The sequence below is a fragment of the Podarcis bocagei genome, assembly GCF_964188305.1.
Source record: "Podarcis bocagei genome assembly, chromosome: 6".
In the NCBI taxonomy this organism is placed as follows: Eukaryota; Metazoa; Chordata; class Lepidosauria; order Squamata; family Lacertidae; genus Podarcis; species Podarcis bocagei.
Genome location: NC_138130.1, coordinates 51,617,878 through 51,633,422, shown reverse-complemented (window position 1 = coordinate 51,633,422; position 15,545 = coordinate 51,617,878). Strand labels below are relative to the sequence as shown.

The 15,545-nt window shown below is 41.4% G+C and overlaps 1 protein-coding gene across 2 annotated transcripts in view; it reads right to left on the bottom strand.

Annotated features, from left to right (window-relative positions):
* PRDM15 (PR/SET domain 15) overlaps nt 1-15,545 on the bottom strand; it is a 43,191-nt gene that overhangs the window by 10,156 nt on the left and 17,490 nt on the right. For both annotated transcript variants that reach the window (XM_081198080.1, XM_081198081.1), the window contains exons 9-19: nt 14,604-14,782; nt 12,561-12,655; nt 12,116-12,203; nt 11,214-11,381; nt 10,266-10,360; nt 8,701-8,832; nt 7,828-7,962; nt 6,485-6,648; nt 5,050-5,129; nt 4,091-4,210; nt 2,538-2,669 (exon numbers count right to left, since the gene is read on the bottom strand). In XM_081198080.1, coding sequence (XP_081054206.1) covers nt 2,538-2,669; nt 4,091-4,210; nt 5,050-5,129; nt 6,485-6,648; nt 7,828-7,962; nt 8,701-8,832; nt 10,266-10,360; nt 11,214-11,381; nt 12,116-12,203; nt 12,561-12,655; nt 14,604-14,782 — 1,388 coding nt within the window. The remainder of the gene's footprint in view (nt 1-2,537; nt 2,670-4,090; nt 4,211-5,049; nt 5,130-6,484; nt 6,649-7,827; nt 7,963-8,700; nt 8,833-10,265; nt 10,361-11,213; nt 11,382-12,115; nt 12,204-12,560; nt 12,656-14,603; nt 14,783-15,545) is intronic.

The following is a 15,545-nucleotide window of genomic DNA, read 5'->3' as shown; positions in this document are numbered from 1 at the left end:
GGGAGATAGTAGTAATGGGGGACTTCAATTACCCGGATATTTGTTGGACGTCAAACTCAGCCAAGAGCATAAGGTCAAACAGATTCCTCACTGGCCTTGCAGACAACTTCATTGTCCAGAAAGTGGGAGAAGCAACAAGAGGAACAGCCGTTTTAGATCTGGTCCTAACCAATGTTGATGACTTGGTTAGTGGGGTAGATGTGGAAGGATCATTAGGCGCGAGTGATCATGCTCTTCTGAAGTTTACTATACAGCGGAAAGGAGCAGCCAAGCATACTAGGACTCAATTTCTTGACTTTAAGAAAGCCGACTTCATAAAACTTAGGGAAGTGCTGGGTGAGATCCCATGGACAGCAATACTAAAAGGAAAGGGAGTTCATGATGGCTGGGAGTTTGTTAAGAGGGAGATAGTAAAAGCACAACTTCAGGCAATACCATTGAGACGGAAACATGGAAGGTGCCTAAAGAAGCCAGGGTGGCTATCTAAAGAACTTTTAACTGAATTAAGATTAAAAAAGGATGTGTACAAAAAATGGAAAAGGGGGGAAACCACTAAAGAGGAATTCAAACAAATAGCCAGCACGTGTAGACACAAAGTCAGAAAAGCTAAAGCACAGAATGAACTCAGGCTTGCTAGAGAGGTTAAAAGCAACAAAAAAGGCTTTTATGGGTATGTTCGTAGCAAAAGGAAGAACAAAGAAACAGTGGGGTCACTCAGAGGAGAAGATGGTGAAATGCAAACAGGGGACACAGAAAGGGCTGAACTCCTCAATGCCTTCTTTGCCTCAGTCTTCTCCGATAAAGAAAACAATGCCTGACCTGAAGAATTTAGAGCAAATGATTCAGCAAAGGAAACACAGCCCAGAATAACTAAGGAGATAGTACAAGAATATTTGGCTAGTTTAGATGTATTCAAGTCTCCAGGGCCAGATGAACTGCATCCAAGAGTATTAAAAGAACTGGCAGATGTGATCTCAGAACCACTGGCAGTCATCTTTGAGAATTCCTGGAGAACAGGCGAAGTCCCGGCAGACTGGAGGAGGGCAAATGTTGTCCCTATTTTCAAAAAGGGGAAAAGAGAGGACCCAAATAATTACCGCCCAGTCAGTCTGACATCAATAGCAGGGAAGATTCTGGAGCAGATCATTAAGCAAACAGTCTGTGAGCACCTAGAAAGGAATGCTGTGATCACCAATAGTCAGCATGGATTTCTGAAAAATAAGTCATGTCAGACTAACCTGATCTCGTTTTTTGACAGAATTACAAGCCTGGTAGATGAAGGGAACGCAGTGGATGTAGCCTACCTTGATTTCAGCAAGGCATTTGACAAGGTGCCCCATGATATTCTTGTAAAGAAGCTGGTAAAATGCGGTCTTGACTATGCTACCACTCAGTGGATTTGTAACTGGCTGACTGACTGAACCCAAAGGGTGCTCATCAATGGTTCCTCTTCATCCTGGAGAAGAGTGACTAGTGGGGTGCCACAGGGTTCTGTCTTGGGCCCGGTCTTATTCAACATCTTTATCAACGACTTGGATGATGGACTCAAGGGCATCCTGATCAAATTTGCAGATGACACCAAACTGGGAGGGGTGGCTAACACCCCAGAGGACAGGATCACACTTCAAAACGACCTTGACAGATTAGAGAACTGGGCAAAAACAAACAAGATGAATTTTAACAGGGAGAAATGTAAAGTATTACACTTGGGCAAAAAAAATGAGAGGCACAAATACAAGATGGGTGACACCTGGCTTGAGAGCAGTACATGTGAAAAGGATCTAGGAGTCTTGGTTGACCACAAACTTGACATGAGCCAACAGTGTGACGCGGCAGCTAAAAAAGCCAATGCAATTCTGGGCTGCATCAATAGGAGTATAGCATCTAGATCAAGGGAAGTAATAGTGCCACTGTATTCTGCTCTGGTCAGACCACACCTGGAGTACTGTGTCCAGTTCTGGGCACCACAATTCAAGAAGGACACTGACAAACTGGAACGTGTCCAGAGGAGGGCAACCAAAATGGTCAAAGGCCTGGAAACGATGCCTTATGAGGAACGGCTAAGGGAGCTGGGCATGTTTAGCCTGGAGAAGAGGAGGTTAAGGGGTGATATGATAGCCATGTTCAAATATATAAAAGGATGTCACATAGAGGAGGGAGAAAGGTTGTTTTCTGCTGCTCCAGAGAAGCGGACACGGAGCAATGGATGCAAACTACAAGAAAGAAGATTCCACCTAAACATTAGGAAGAACTTCCTGACAGTAAGAGCTGTTCGACAGTGGAATTTGCTGCCAAGGAGTGTGGTGGGGTCTCCAACTTTGGAGGTCTTTAAGCAGAGGCTTGACAACCATATGTCAGGAGTGCTCTGATGGTGTTTCCTGCTTGGCAGGGGGTTGGACTCGATGGCCCTTGTGGTCTATTCCAACTCTATGATTCTATGATTCTATGATTCTAGGTCTGTAGGCCCCATTGACTCTCAGGCAATTTATCTTGCCCTGTGCAAGGGCTGTGGAGTTCCTCCTCTCCGTGGTGCTCACCTGTGTGCCTTTTGTAGTGCTTCAGCATGTTGACTTTCTGTGCAAACTTCCGATGACACTCCATACATTCGTACTCCTTTATCCCTTTGTGAAGCTTCATGTGGTGCCGCAAGGCGTGTTTTGTTTTCATGCCTGTAATGGATAAAGTCAAGGTTTAAACATGGTGGGGAAGCCCTTTCAACACCCTCTGCTTGAGAGGCATGCAAAGGAAAAAACTCTGCATGAGAATGTTCCAAGCCAATGGCCACCTCTAAGGAAACTTGAAGAGACTGTACCAGTTGGCTGAACCATGGTCTATTTCAGGAAACAATTCACCCAAAAGCTTCAAGAGACCCATGAAAAAGGGCAATGAAAGATCTCTGAAAAGCTCTTTATTGGGAATGGTGAGGCTCAGCATGCACGTGCGTGCCAGTTTATTTATTTAAAGAATCCTATTCATTCAGCTGCTGTCTTTGAAAAGCCTAAGAGGTAATTCACAACGTTTAAGGCAGCTCTTGGAATTCAAGTGAAGCGGAAAGCCACCACAGAATGGCAAGAGGGCAAAAGGCTGTCCTGTTTAATCCCACTGCTGCAAGGCAGGAACGTTTACACACTGAATCGTGCCAACCAGACAACATGTATTATAGCAGAAAGGGGCATGCAGAGCAAGCAGCTGTAGAAAATGCAAGCATGCAAATACCAGGAAGTAACAGGTGTTTTAAATAAGACGGCATCGATACAGGTGTTTGTTTTAAGTGGGAATTTAAAACCATCCTGCATGTAGAATGGGGTGGGATGCAAATATTTTAAATTATTCACTGATTAACTGAAACACTTAGAAACAAGATCCAACAAAATCAACGGGACTTCCTCTGCAATAAGTCTTAAAGACTCTTAAGCCTCTTATTCATAGCCAATTCTGTCATTGCTATTAATAACTACATTTGTATCCTATGCTTCCTCTACAAAATTCAGAACAGCTCCTTTCAGTCCACACAGCCACCTTGTAGGGTAGCGTAGGTTAAGAGACAGTGACTTGCCCAGTACATTTCACAGCTGGGTGGGGATTTGAACCCACACCCAGTACTCCTATAAGGAGTAAATTTCCTGCTACATCTTAGGTGCAGTTATAACATCCCTGATATGTGAGTGTCAGCTTTGTGCAGAAAATATCCCAGGTTCTGTTCTCTGGCATTTCCACATACAGCTGGCAATGTCCTCTACCTGAAGTCTGGCTCAATATAGTGTTCACATCCTTAATGAAGCATGTTCACAACCAATGAAGAAAAAGCCAATACAGTACCCACAGTCCTGCAGCACCACATCAGCCGGGCACGCATATGGAAGACTCAGTAATGAGATGTGCTTTGCGACAGAGCAACTTCTCATGAAAATTTAAACAAACATTAAGCACCCCAGATTCCTGATCAGTACATTATACACGTAAAAAGAATGATTCCAGTCATTTGTAAGGAATCACTCTGATTATCAAGGTAGATTCATATTCTGAAATAACCATTTTTTTTTTTTACCACGTACCATTTACTTAGGGATATAAAAGGGACATTTCATACCTTTGCCGCATTCCGCACACAGATATTCTCGGATATTATCATGGACTCTCATGTGCTCTTTCAGCATGTCCTTCCTTGCAAATGACTTACCGCACTGTTCACAGGCATGATTTTTCACACCTTAAAAATAAAATAAAACAAATTGTTATTTGAAGGGGACTGGGGTGGGGAACGTTAGGATTTGCCTGCAGGTAAAAATGAAGTCAACCCTTTCGGCAGTCGTCCCTCCCACTCTCAAAATAAAAGGGTTTTACGAACTGATGTGGAACGAGATAGAAACAGAGAAAAGATACATGGAAAATCTGGAAAGGAACCTGTAAAAAGAGTTGTGGAAAGAAGATGCAAATCAAAGAGGCAACAAGGAAGCAGAAGGAGAGGGGACGAGAGACAGATTGGGGGGGGGGAGCTATGATCAGAATGACTGAGGCAAATTACAAAATTAGAGATGCACTGAATTGCACTGAGTCTTGAGGCTACAGAACTGAATGAGAAATATGTCCTCTCCTAACAAGAAAGAACATCCCATTTGACTTGTCTACCTGCAAGGCAGAGCTGTGTGTTTCAATGATAAGTACTTGCAGGCTCATCACTCCTCCTTGCCAGGTAGACAGCAAGTGCACAGAGTCAAAATAGAAAGGCCAGGGGAATATGAGAAGACGCACCTAAAGCACAATGGACTGTACAATACTCAGCAAATTGCATTGGTTCTATAGACTTCATGAGCTGCAGCTAATGTAATGACGGACACTTTCTGTATGCTAATGAATCATCCCCCCCCCATCTCCCCACCCTCAAAAGAAAAAAGCTATTTGGGGGGCAATTTTTAGTGCAGAGTTTTCTCAGCACAGAATTAACCCATCACAATCTATGTTCCCGACAAATAGGATTCAATTACAAAATTAAAAAAACAGCACAAGAAAATATTTGTTATTAAAAGAACAGTAATAAAATGAGTCTACCTGTATGAATAAGTTTATGCCGTTCTAAATTCCCTATGCTGTTAAAAATCCTTCCACAGATTTCACATGGATGGATATATCTAAAATAGGAAATAAAAATCAGCTAGAGACATCCTTTTTTCTAATTAATTGAAAATCTATGATCTCAAAGGTGTACTTTTATTTGAAGAACAAAATTATTTGAAACAGTTCATTAAAAGAGCAACACTACACTTTTGAGGGATGTAGAAAACCAAGCTACAGTTGTCACTCTAGCTAGACAATAGTCCCTGCATTAGCTCATGGGTTCAGGAATACCGATTTTAAAATTTCTGTGCATTACAAGTGAACACTTGTAATGTGTTACAAGTGCTTAGGATTTTTCATGTTATGCATGGCTTTACAGTTTTTAAAAAAAATTTCTTGTAAGTAAATAAAAGATACTGTATTGACTTATCCATCTAGAAATATTTAAATAGCATTACACCTTTTCTTTTCTTTTTTTAAACTACAGTGGCTTGATTTGGACATCATGCTATGCTTTAGTGTTACAAAGGCAGTCAGCCTTGGGCTTGCATGCTCTCTCACTATTGTGAATCAGCAAGAAGGAGATCAGCAGCTTCCACTTAAGACTAATCACACTATAGCATTATATCCCAACACTAAATTGTATTAAGAAGTCAGCTTCTTAAATTGTGACTTGAAGTTGGCTTGTTACAGCAAACCATAGTTAAGAATAGCAACAGTTGGTCTGGGTTTGGCCAGTTTGCTATGTCATCCAGTCCAAAACATAAATGAAAGCTTTTACATTATTCCCTTCTATGTCTCATCTTAATGCTAAACTTTGATTTAGTGCTAAGTCCATGCAATGCCCACTGTCTTAGCAGTTTCTTGAGCTGGGCTTTTTCTTTGCAGCTTCTCGCTGTATAGGATATAAACCGGGGCAAATCCAAAGTATGGTCAAGTTGACATATGTGCCCTGGAAACATTATCTCTCATCTCCCACCCCTTGCCCCACACACAGACCTTGTCTGAAGCAGAACATTGTGCTTCCACACTCGTAATATTCTTTCACTAATTACATTCAAGTATCTCCCATCTTCATTTGCTGCCATGGTCATTATTAACCTGGGACTGCATCACACTTCAAAACTGCACCCTCTCCACAGGATAGAGAAGGGGAAACAGGAGCACATGTGCAAAACTATTCAGTTACTTTTGCAAGGTAAACACACTTTAAGTAGGCCACTTAAAGTCACAGTCCATCATTTCCCTCGGGCCTGTCTCTGACTGATCTTCCTTGCTAAGGCTCCACAACCATTGCTAAGAAATCATTCTCTGCTTGCGGTCCTGCCTGTAATTCATGTGTAGGTTCCACTGAAGTCAATGTATTTTTCCCATGCCCATCTGGCAAGACTGAATCCTTGATTTAGTTTTGTCAGACTTATCTCCTTACTTCTGCACATTGGGGTCTGGCAGGTTCTCCCGATGAATGACCATGTGCGCATGGTAAGTTGCCTTCAAGGCAAAGCGTCTGTTGCAGATGCTACAGCCATAGCCTTTCTCCTTGTGAACTTCCATAATGTGTTTCAGGTACTCTTTTCCTCGGCCAAACGTCAACTGAAGAATGAAACAACAGTGAATGCACCACACTGGGGGAGAGGTGGACAATCTTTGGAAATAGTAACCACAAGCTAATGCAGCATTGAAATAAACGACAAGGCTGGCTAATAATCAGACACAGTATCTGTGTTGATTTCTGCATGTGGCACGGAAGACTATACCACTGTTTGGTGCGGTTTATATGATGGCTCAGGATCTTTGGTTTCTAAGGGAGCAAAAGCTGTTTTCAGTCCAATTTCTGTAAGGAAAGGCACTATTGCTAGTTTGGATGGGATTAATAGGTCATGCAGGAGATAGCTAAAGTCTGCACCTGGGAGGTAGGGAAGCTATAAAGGGGCAAAGATTGCAGATCCAAAGACACTGAAGGAAAGGTCCAGAGTAGGCAATGGAATAAGATTTTATTTAGCCAGCTATGGACTTCTCGAATTATCAACAAAGGGTATGTAAAGGAAATTGGATGCTTGTTTCAGCAAAATTTCACACAAACCTCTGTGGAAGAGGTGAGCTGGAAACCAGACTAATATTATTAACAATTTCACCTTTCTTCCACCATTAACCAGACAGCTTCTGTTTATACAAGACAGGCATGAATGGCCTATCTCACATTTTACATGTAAACAGACAGGACTCCTTAACATAGCAATGAAGAAAGATGGAGCGGTATTTTTTGTAAAATCCTTACAGTGATGAAAACCTACTTACTTTTTTTCTTTTTAAAGTAAAGTGCTTAACTAACATTGCCTGAAATTAAATGTATTTGAATAACAGATACTGTGTGAATAAGAGAAGAATTTCTCTCTTCTGCCAATACTTGTGGGTTAAAGCCATTGATTAGCTGTCTCTCAATCGGCCTCCACACACAGCTGCCCCTGTGATTTCTTACAGGAAGGCTGTTAATACCCAAATGGAGCTTTCCAGTTTGCAACATCTACCTTGATTATTTCAGCAGAGGCAGCACATGCTCAAGTGTATGCTCAGCTCTCCTGCTGCCGCTGAAATGAATGCTACTGACTGCATGTGCAAGAGCTCCATATACACAAACACACCAGAAAAGACACAGATTTCTGGGTCAGGGAACGTAGCTGAACACCTTTTCACTATTTTCGACATTTCTTTTAGCAACCCAACTCTCCCACCCCATTCCCACTGCAAAATGTTTGAAAGGAGTAAAACTACCTGGCACCTTTTGCAGCTATACTTGTGAGGCTCAGAATCCACACTTCCATCTGAGTTTTCATCGTTCTCCTCGGAAGATATTCCGATTTTGCCAATGAACTCTTCTCTCTGGTGGTCATCCATGATTGCTATGTCCTATACAGAGTGGAAGTGCAAACTCAAAATGTTGTCTGACCAAAAAAACTAAGCAGACACAGCCATCGTGTCTCTATTAAGTCCTCCAAAACAAGGAAAAACAATAGCCTCACTTGCTTCTCAGCTGAATTTACATTAATAACAACCAGAACTATCCGAATTACGGCTTGTTGTTCTGTTGCCTGTTTTCAGATGACTGAGCTTTGTGCAAAATCACGAAATAGTGAAATATATCACCACCTTGCTTACACCTTACTGCCTGTTAAGTGTCAAAAACCAAATCTGCTAAGGTATGACATTCGCTGAATCTTCTGCACACTTTCCCCTCAATGACACTCCCTCTTTCAACAACAGATACTAACTATTCTTCATGCCTTAGTCGTATTGAATTGACAGAGGATAGAAAAAAATGGCCCCTTCTCCCCGGTCTGCTACTGAGCTCCTTTCCGATTCTAAACGTTATTGCATACTTGTAGCAATATCTTTAAATGGGAATATTACTGCTTAATATATTATATGGCTCATAATTCAGTCTTAAGGAAAGCTGAAGCAACCAACGCCACATGGCTGGTCTCATAATTTCCAAATTGGCCTTCAGCCTTTATCGCTTGCTAAACCACTTTTCCTCCGGTTTTCAGTGGTTTCCCAGTTCTCCTTGGTAGCTTCTTCGTAACCCTACTCAGCTCCAGTTCTGAATCAAATCATACTGAGCGCTGTCAAGGTTGTTAAACATTGTACCTTAAAATGAACATGAATATGATCTCTGAGCACATCTACTCTGAAGAATTTGCGGCCACAAATCTCACAGGTGTATTTCTTATCTCCATGGGTCAGGAGGTGCTTGTTCATATTGCTCCTACATGAAAATATCTAAAGGGGAAGAAAGATGTTAGCAGGTGAATTCTGTTTTCCTGTCACATGTGAAAGATCTAAAATACCCTTGGCTCATACTTTGAACTAAAGTTAGGTGACATTACTCAAGATTAGAACTTATTTCCCTGACTAAACCAGCTCAACAAATGCCCAACAATTAAACTTTGAATTCTAATACAGTACTACCCACAAAGTTTTCCAGTTGATCTCTATAACTTCATTTTCCAAATCCTCATATTCAAAGTTTAAGATTTTATTAAATCTGTTTTCCTATTTTTTGTCATTTTCACACCACTTTTAATGTGCATTGCACTGTACAGCATTTTATTATGATTGTTTTCATAACAACCTTACGATGACCATTAATTTCCCTTTTAATATTATGAAGCAATGCAAAACAGGGTTGGGGCGAGGACATGGCAGTCTTAGACTAAGACCATTCTAGCAGAGTAATTCTATGAATATTTATGTGAGAATAAGCCACATAGAATTAATTAGGACTTACACCCAAATAAACGTGTACAGGATTGCACTGCACACATCTCAACTCTGGGTCCAACACTTTTTTCACTGGCATAGGAAGGAGGGTCACTTCTGTCCCATAGTAATGACATCCAACTTAACAACAAAGCTCTTAATAGCCAGCAGTTGACCAAATAAGGTCATAATACCAATGAATGGATGGCTGAACAAGCCACAGGTTAGACCCCAAAGCACTGCATATCTAGTTCTGCATGCCCAAGGGGACTATGGGCTGGAGCTTCTTAAATAGCAACACACCATTCCACATGCTGGGGGGCGGGGCGGGGCGCAGAGCTCAACCTGTGGGACTTAAAGAGACAATATCTCATGATACTTTGACCGTGGCTGTCAGAAGACCACTGGGACCATGCTCATGTGGAAGCTTCTCCTGCTTTGCTTCTCTCTCAACTATCACCCATCAAAAAGCATCCAAGAAAAAGGAAAGAAGGTCACCAAGTTGCTTGTGCAACATTACAGTGGTACCTTGGGTTACGAACTTAATTTGTTCCGGAAGTCCGTTCTCAACCTGAAGCGTTCTTAACCCGAGGCACGCATTCCCTACATAGGCCTCCTGCAGCCCCGGTAGCAGATTACGTTTGTATCCTGGGGCAAAGTTCGCAACCCGGGACACTTGTGGAGTTCGCAACCCGAAGCATTCGTAAGCAGGGCTGTTCGCAACCCAAGGTACCACTGTAATCTGTGTGGACTTTGCCGTCTCTGCTAACCTCATGTCAGTTACACAGACTGGAAAAGTTTGCCATAGTTGTATGGACTTTGGGAACTCATCCAGAACACGTTCTGAATTGTTGTGTGTTAAAAGCACGACAAAATAAATAAATAAATGTATGTGAGCATGCCTGTGGTTTGAAACAAAAGTTCCACGAATGTAAGTCAATGGAAAATCCTACCTTTCCACAAACAGGGCACCCAGAAGGTTCTTTCTTGTAGCGAACCATGTTCTCTGTGCTGTGCTCAAAGTCCTCTCTTTTCACACGCCTCACTCCTTAAGATAACAGTTCCCACCAAAAAAAGAACAAACAAAGAATAAATCATGCTTCCTACTTCTGTGAATAATGCACACCATAATCAATACAGCGATGCATGGAAATGACATCCTGTCCGTAAGAAGTGCTGCTTAATTTTAGGTTTGCACATAAACATGGATATTGGGCTGATTTGTGTCTCATGCACGCCATCTATTTTATTTATTTGTTGCATCTGTATCCCATTTTTTTCCTTCAAGGAGATCAAAGAGGCGAAAACAATCCTACCTTCTTCTATGTTTTTTAGCAGTTCCTGGCTTTTTTTTAATCTGCGAGCTCCCTTGAGTCCATTCAGGGAAAGAGGCAGAGTATAAATAAATAAGCAAATAAGACCTCTGCTGTTTTATTCTCACAACAATCCTGATAGGCAGGTTAGGCTAAGAAAGGGACTGGCCCAAGGTCAAGCAGTGAGTATTTTGGTTGACTGGGAATCCCAACCGGGGTTTCCTGGTCGTAATCCAACACTATAACCCCGTATTTCCACTGCAAGCACAATGGTTCAGCTATTGTGGTTCAGCTATCTAGAAGCAACTTAAGGACATACCAGAGTTTTTCATGTAAAAAGGGGGTCATCGTGAATAGCCCTTAAATCGCATCCTGAATAATGAACAATTTAGATCATAGTTGTCAGACGAATAGCTACAATTGGATGGTTCAAAGCCTTCTCACCCTCAATTTCAGTGATGCATTACCACAAATGGAGAAAAGAACCAGCCTTAGTGTGCCATCCGTCAAATTTTTAAATGATTTCCATAGGCGAAAGGAAAAAATTATTGAAGGTCCAGGAAGAAGATCCATCACAAATGTACTTACCTTCCAGGTGCCTCCTCTGGTGATCTAACATGACATCCTTCCGATAGAACAACTTGTTGCAGATCTCGCAAGCAAATTTCTTGTCCCCGTGTTTCTTTTTGTGTTTTGAGAGGTTGCTGTTTGTGGAAAAGAACCTGAAGCACATCTCACACTGAAAGGTCTTGTCGTCTGCATGAAAAAGGGGAAGAACGGCAGATTTCATAAAAGCGGTTTTTAAAAACCATTTTGTTGTTTCTAAGAATAAGCCGTGGAATCCAGCTGCACAGCTCAAGCAGGGGCCATCTCTGAAAACCAACAAGCAGCTTCCTCTCGTCCAATCCTGCACTGCCCATTTTAAATGCCCTTGTCTCCAAAAGTAGGGCATTGCTGTGAGAGTGTCTGCTGTGGCTTGTGTCGATGCCACCAGTAATAGCTTTCTGAGTGAAGCGAGTGTGGGAGATGGTATCTGGCATGCCAGTTGCGACACCACTTGGATATTACCAAATAATTGATGCTTATCAATGTAGATGGTTCTGTGCTGAGCCACCCTGGTGGGCCAGTGTGGTGGATCAGCCTAGTGATTCCCTACAATAATTTGGATACTGTACTGATACAGCACTCCATCCTGCACACGCATTTGATGGTGATTATGGGAAGCGCTGCAGTTCAGTGGTAGAACATCTGTCTTATATGCAGAAGAATCCAATCCTGAACTTCTCTCGTTATGCTGATTTTATCTGCATGTTATTGATAGTTTTTAAATGTTATTTTATGCATACCAGGTATTTTAAAAGCAGTTTATAGTGTTGTCTGCATAAGCAATAAAAACGGAATGTCCAGATGACTGCTACTGCTCCCTCCTTACTAGATAAATACAATTCCAGACCATTTCATGCGGCTCAGGTAACGTGGTTTGATTATACCTGTTCTGCAGTTGTGGAATTCTAACGCACTCTCTATCCGAAAAGCTTTTTCACATGTAGCACACTTGTACCTGTATTCATTGTCAACCTGTGGATTAAAAAGTGGAAAACAGAAAAGGAATCACAATAAATATGTCCAAACATATGAAGTTCATACTGTTCAAAAAATATTTTCTTTGATTTGTTTCCCCAATGGAGCTGTCACCCCTCCCACAAAAAAAAAACAACAGAAAATTTAAACACTGATAAATTATAAGAGAGGTTTCTATGGTAATTTCTGAGGCTCTTAAGCTTTTGCACAAGTAAAGGCACCAGATTTTTCTACAAACAAAATAACTACAGGTAGGAGAAGGCCCATTCTGAGATCTGCAGACCTTGCCTGCCTACCATGGTGTGTAACCCACTTTCATCCCACAATGGCTTGCTGATGGAGACCCATACAAACCTCATTCCTACTGTGCTTGTATGAAACATGTTGCTTCAAACTCTCTTTTCGACTGAAAAGCTTGGCACATTCTTCACACTTAAACAATTTGTCACCTAAGGGATTAATCACAACAAGGCAGAGTTCAGTCACCTGCTTATCCAACTAGAAAAATTCAGGAATAACTAGCAGCACTAAAATAAAATGTATCAAATATTCAGTTAACTTGGGACCAAATAGCTATCACACAGTCCCAAATTTGCATCTGGGCTGCTCCCAGTAGGAAAAATGATAGTGTTTAGTACTATTTCAGGCTTAATAGAGAAGAAAGGAGCTAGATCACTTATATCACTGAAGTGTAAAAAAACAAACAAACTGAAAAAGACAAATGTAACATTTAGCACAATATCCTATGCAGTTAGGGCTCCAGGGACAATTAATATGCTATAGGAAACCTATGATTGAATACAAAATGCATGCACATCATACTGTATATGGTTTTTAAAAGCCTAATGTATTCCTGAAAATCTACATATCTTTCTCTGGGCACTACTCATGGGCATTCTGCCTATGAATTGGTTCCCTCATACAAATGTAACTTATGAAGCAGCTTCAGACATTATGGAAAGATTTGGCAGCAAAGGGACTTAGCAAAGAACTTGCTACAACAGCAGAGAGGAAGTGATACCATACGTTCCAAAACTTTTGGGTGGCGGTCAACTAAGTTTTTCTCAGATGAGACCCATGGAAATTAGTGAACACAACTAAATTAGGTCCATTAATTTTTATGTGTCTACTCTGAGTAAACCTTTATCGAATACCACCTGCTCATATGTACATTTAATTTAATAAATGATAATCTAAATATAACTACGACATTTTGGGTCAGGCAACTCTTTTTCAAAGGAACTGGAAAAAATATAGACTACTTCAGAATTATACATTTTAAAGAAAAACGTATTACGCCAAAAAGAAAAAAGACAGGAATTTCATTAATACAGAGGCTGCAATCATTAAAACACTCAGTGTGCTCAATGGGGCTTACTTCTGAGCAGACATGTACAGGATTGTAGGCTGGATGTTAAAAATGTAATATAAGACACTTCTATTTATGTGTTCATTATTACATTTATGTCCCATTTTTTCTCCAAGAAGCTCAATATGTTGTACATGGTTTTCCTCCCTATTTTATCCTCACAACCCTATAAGATAAGATAAGCTGAAAGTTAATGACTGGCCCAATATCACCCAGTGAGCTTCACAGCTGAGTGGGAATTTGAATACCGGTCTCCCACATCCTAGAGTCCAACACTGTAACCACATGACACTGGCTCATTTTTACATGTCCCCTTATTGAGGGGCGGGGACCAAACATTTATATATATCAAGGATGTGGAATGCATTGCATCAGTTGTTATCACAGCTGCTTGGTCAAGCATCACTTCATACTAACTGAAGTTGTTTGTCAATTTCCACCCATGTTTCTAAATTGACAGAGTAGCCAATGGATGGGGAGCAGCCCTGCTGGCTTAAAACTAGCAATGGGTGAATGGTACAGCATTATAATGGCACATCTGGAGGATGAACCACCACCAAAATTGCAACATGGGTGAAGCAGCTGAGTCATCAGTTATGTTTGTGCACTACTGAACATGCCTTGCACCTATCTTCTGTTGCAGTATCTCCAATCACCCCATCAATGCTAAACTGAAGTTTAAACACTGGATCGCTGAAAAAGAAGTGTTTCCTTGAAGAAAGACACATCAAACGAAAACCATTACAATTTTTGTGTAATATTAACTGCCCTTAGTCATCTTTTCTGATCCATCCCTTCTGGCTTACATGTTTCAAGGGACGGGAGATTCCCCTTGACTTTGGAAAACTATCTCACTAAACTGCAACCCTAATGGGTGAAAATATGCAGCCCTTCTTCTTTGGTACTGCTTCAATGTCCCATCATATGAAACTTCTTTTAATTTTGTTTTTCTGCTAGATTGAAGAGCTCTCTTCCAATGAGTTGTGGGAGCTCTGAAAACAAAACCAGGTGATCCCACCTGAACCCACCGTGAGAGCGGATGTGCCTGCTGAGATTGCTGCTGTTCTGGAACATCTTGCTGCAGATGTTACACTGATAGACGCGCTTGTGTTCCCCAAGTTGCTTGATCATCTTGCGCCGCATCCCATGTCGGCTGGACAGGAGCAAGCTCCTCTTGAGGGACATGGAGCTTTGATGGTGAGAAAACCTGCCAGATTGGAAAGAAAGAGGCAGGTAACAACGAAGCAGTGCAAACACCATCTCACCGTCCTCTTACTATTTATCGTATCTCTTCTCGTACAGTCAGCATACTGTAGGATTCATTTATTAGCAACCCTTTGGAACAGGACAGGGTGCTGGCATAGTCCTCTCACTGGCCAGCACTTCAATTATGTTGGCTGGATGCATCCTATAGCAGGAGCTCCCTACGCGTGAAGCTCCTCTCTGCTGTGTTAGCTTTCCATGGGGGCTCTTTCAAAGAGATGATCTGCCATACACACCCTAGAAGCAATATTGTCTCAGGACTGAAATACCTCAAGGACCACCTCTCCCTCATATGAACTACCACTATGTACACTTGCTCAATGGAATTATCTAAAATAACACCAATTACCGTATTTTTCCGTGTATAAGACATCCCCTATTTGGGGGGACTCAAAATTAAGAAAATGGGGGGAGATTGCCCCATGTATAAGACTACCCCCCCCCCGCTTTTTAACATTATTTTTAGTAACAAAAAAACCTAGTCTTATACAAGGAAAAGTATGGTATCATTGTTAGGGTACAAGGTTTCACCATGCGTCTATTGTCACAGACTGAATTGGAATTTTATATTTTCCCTCAAATAAGCAGAGTTTCGGTCTGCTTATGTTATTGCAAATGATCACTTTTTAAAATCTGAAACCTTAATGTTTCATTATGTCCAAGATAATAAAGGTTTTCCGGTGGGATCAGAATTGCTGAGAGTGGAA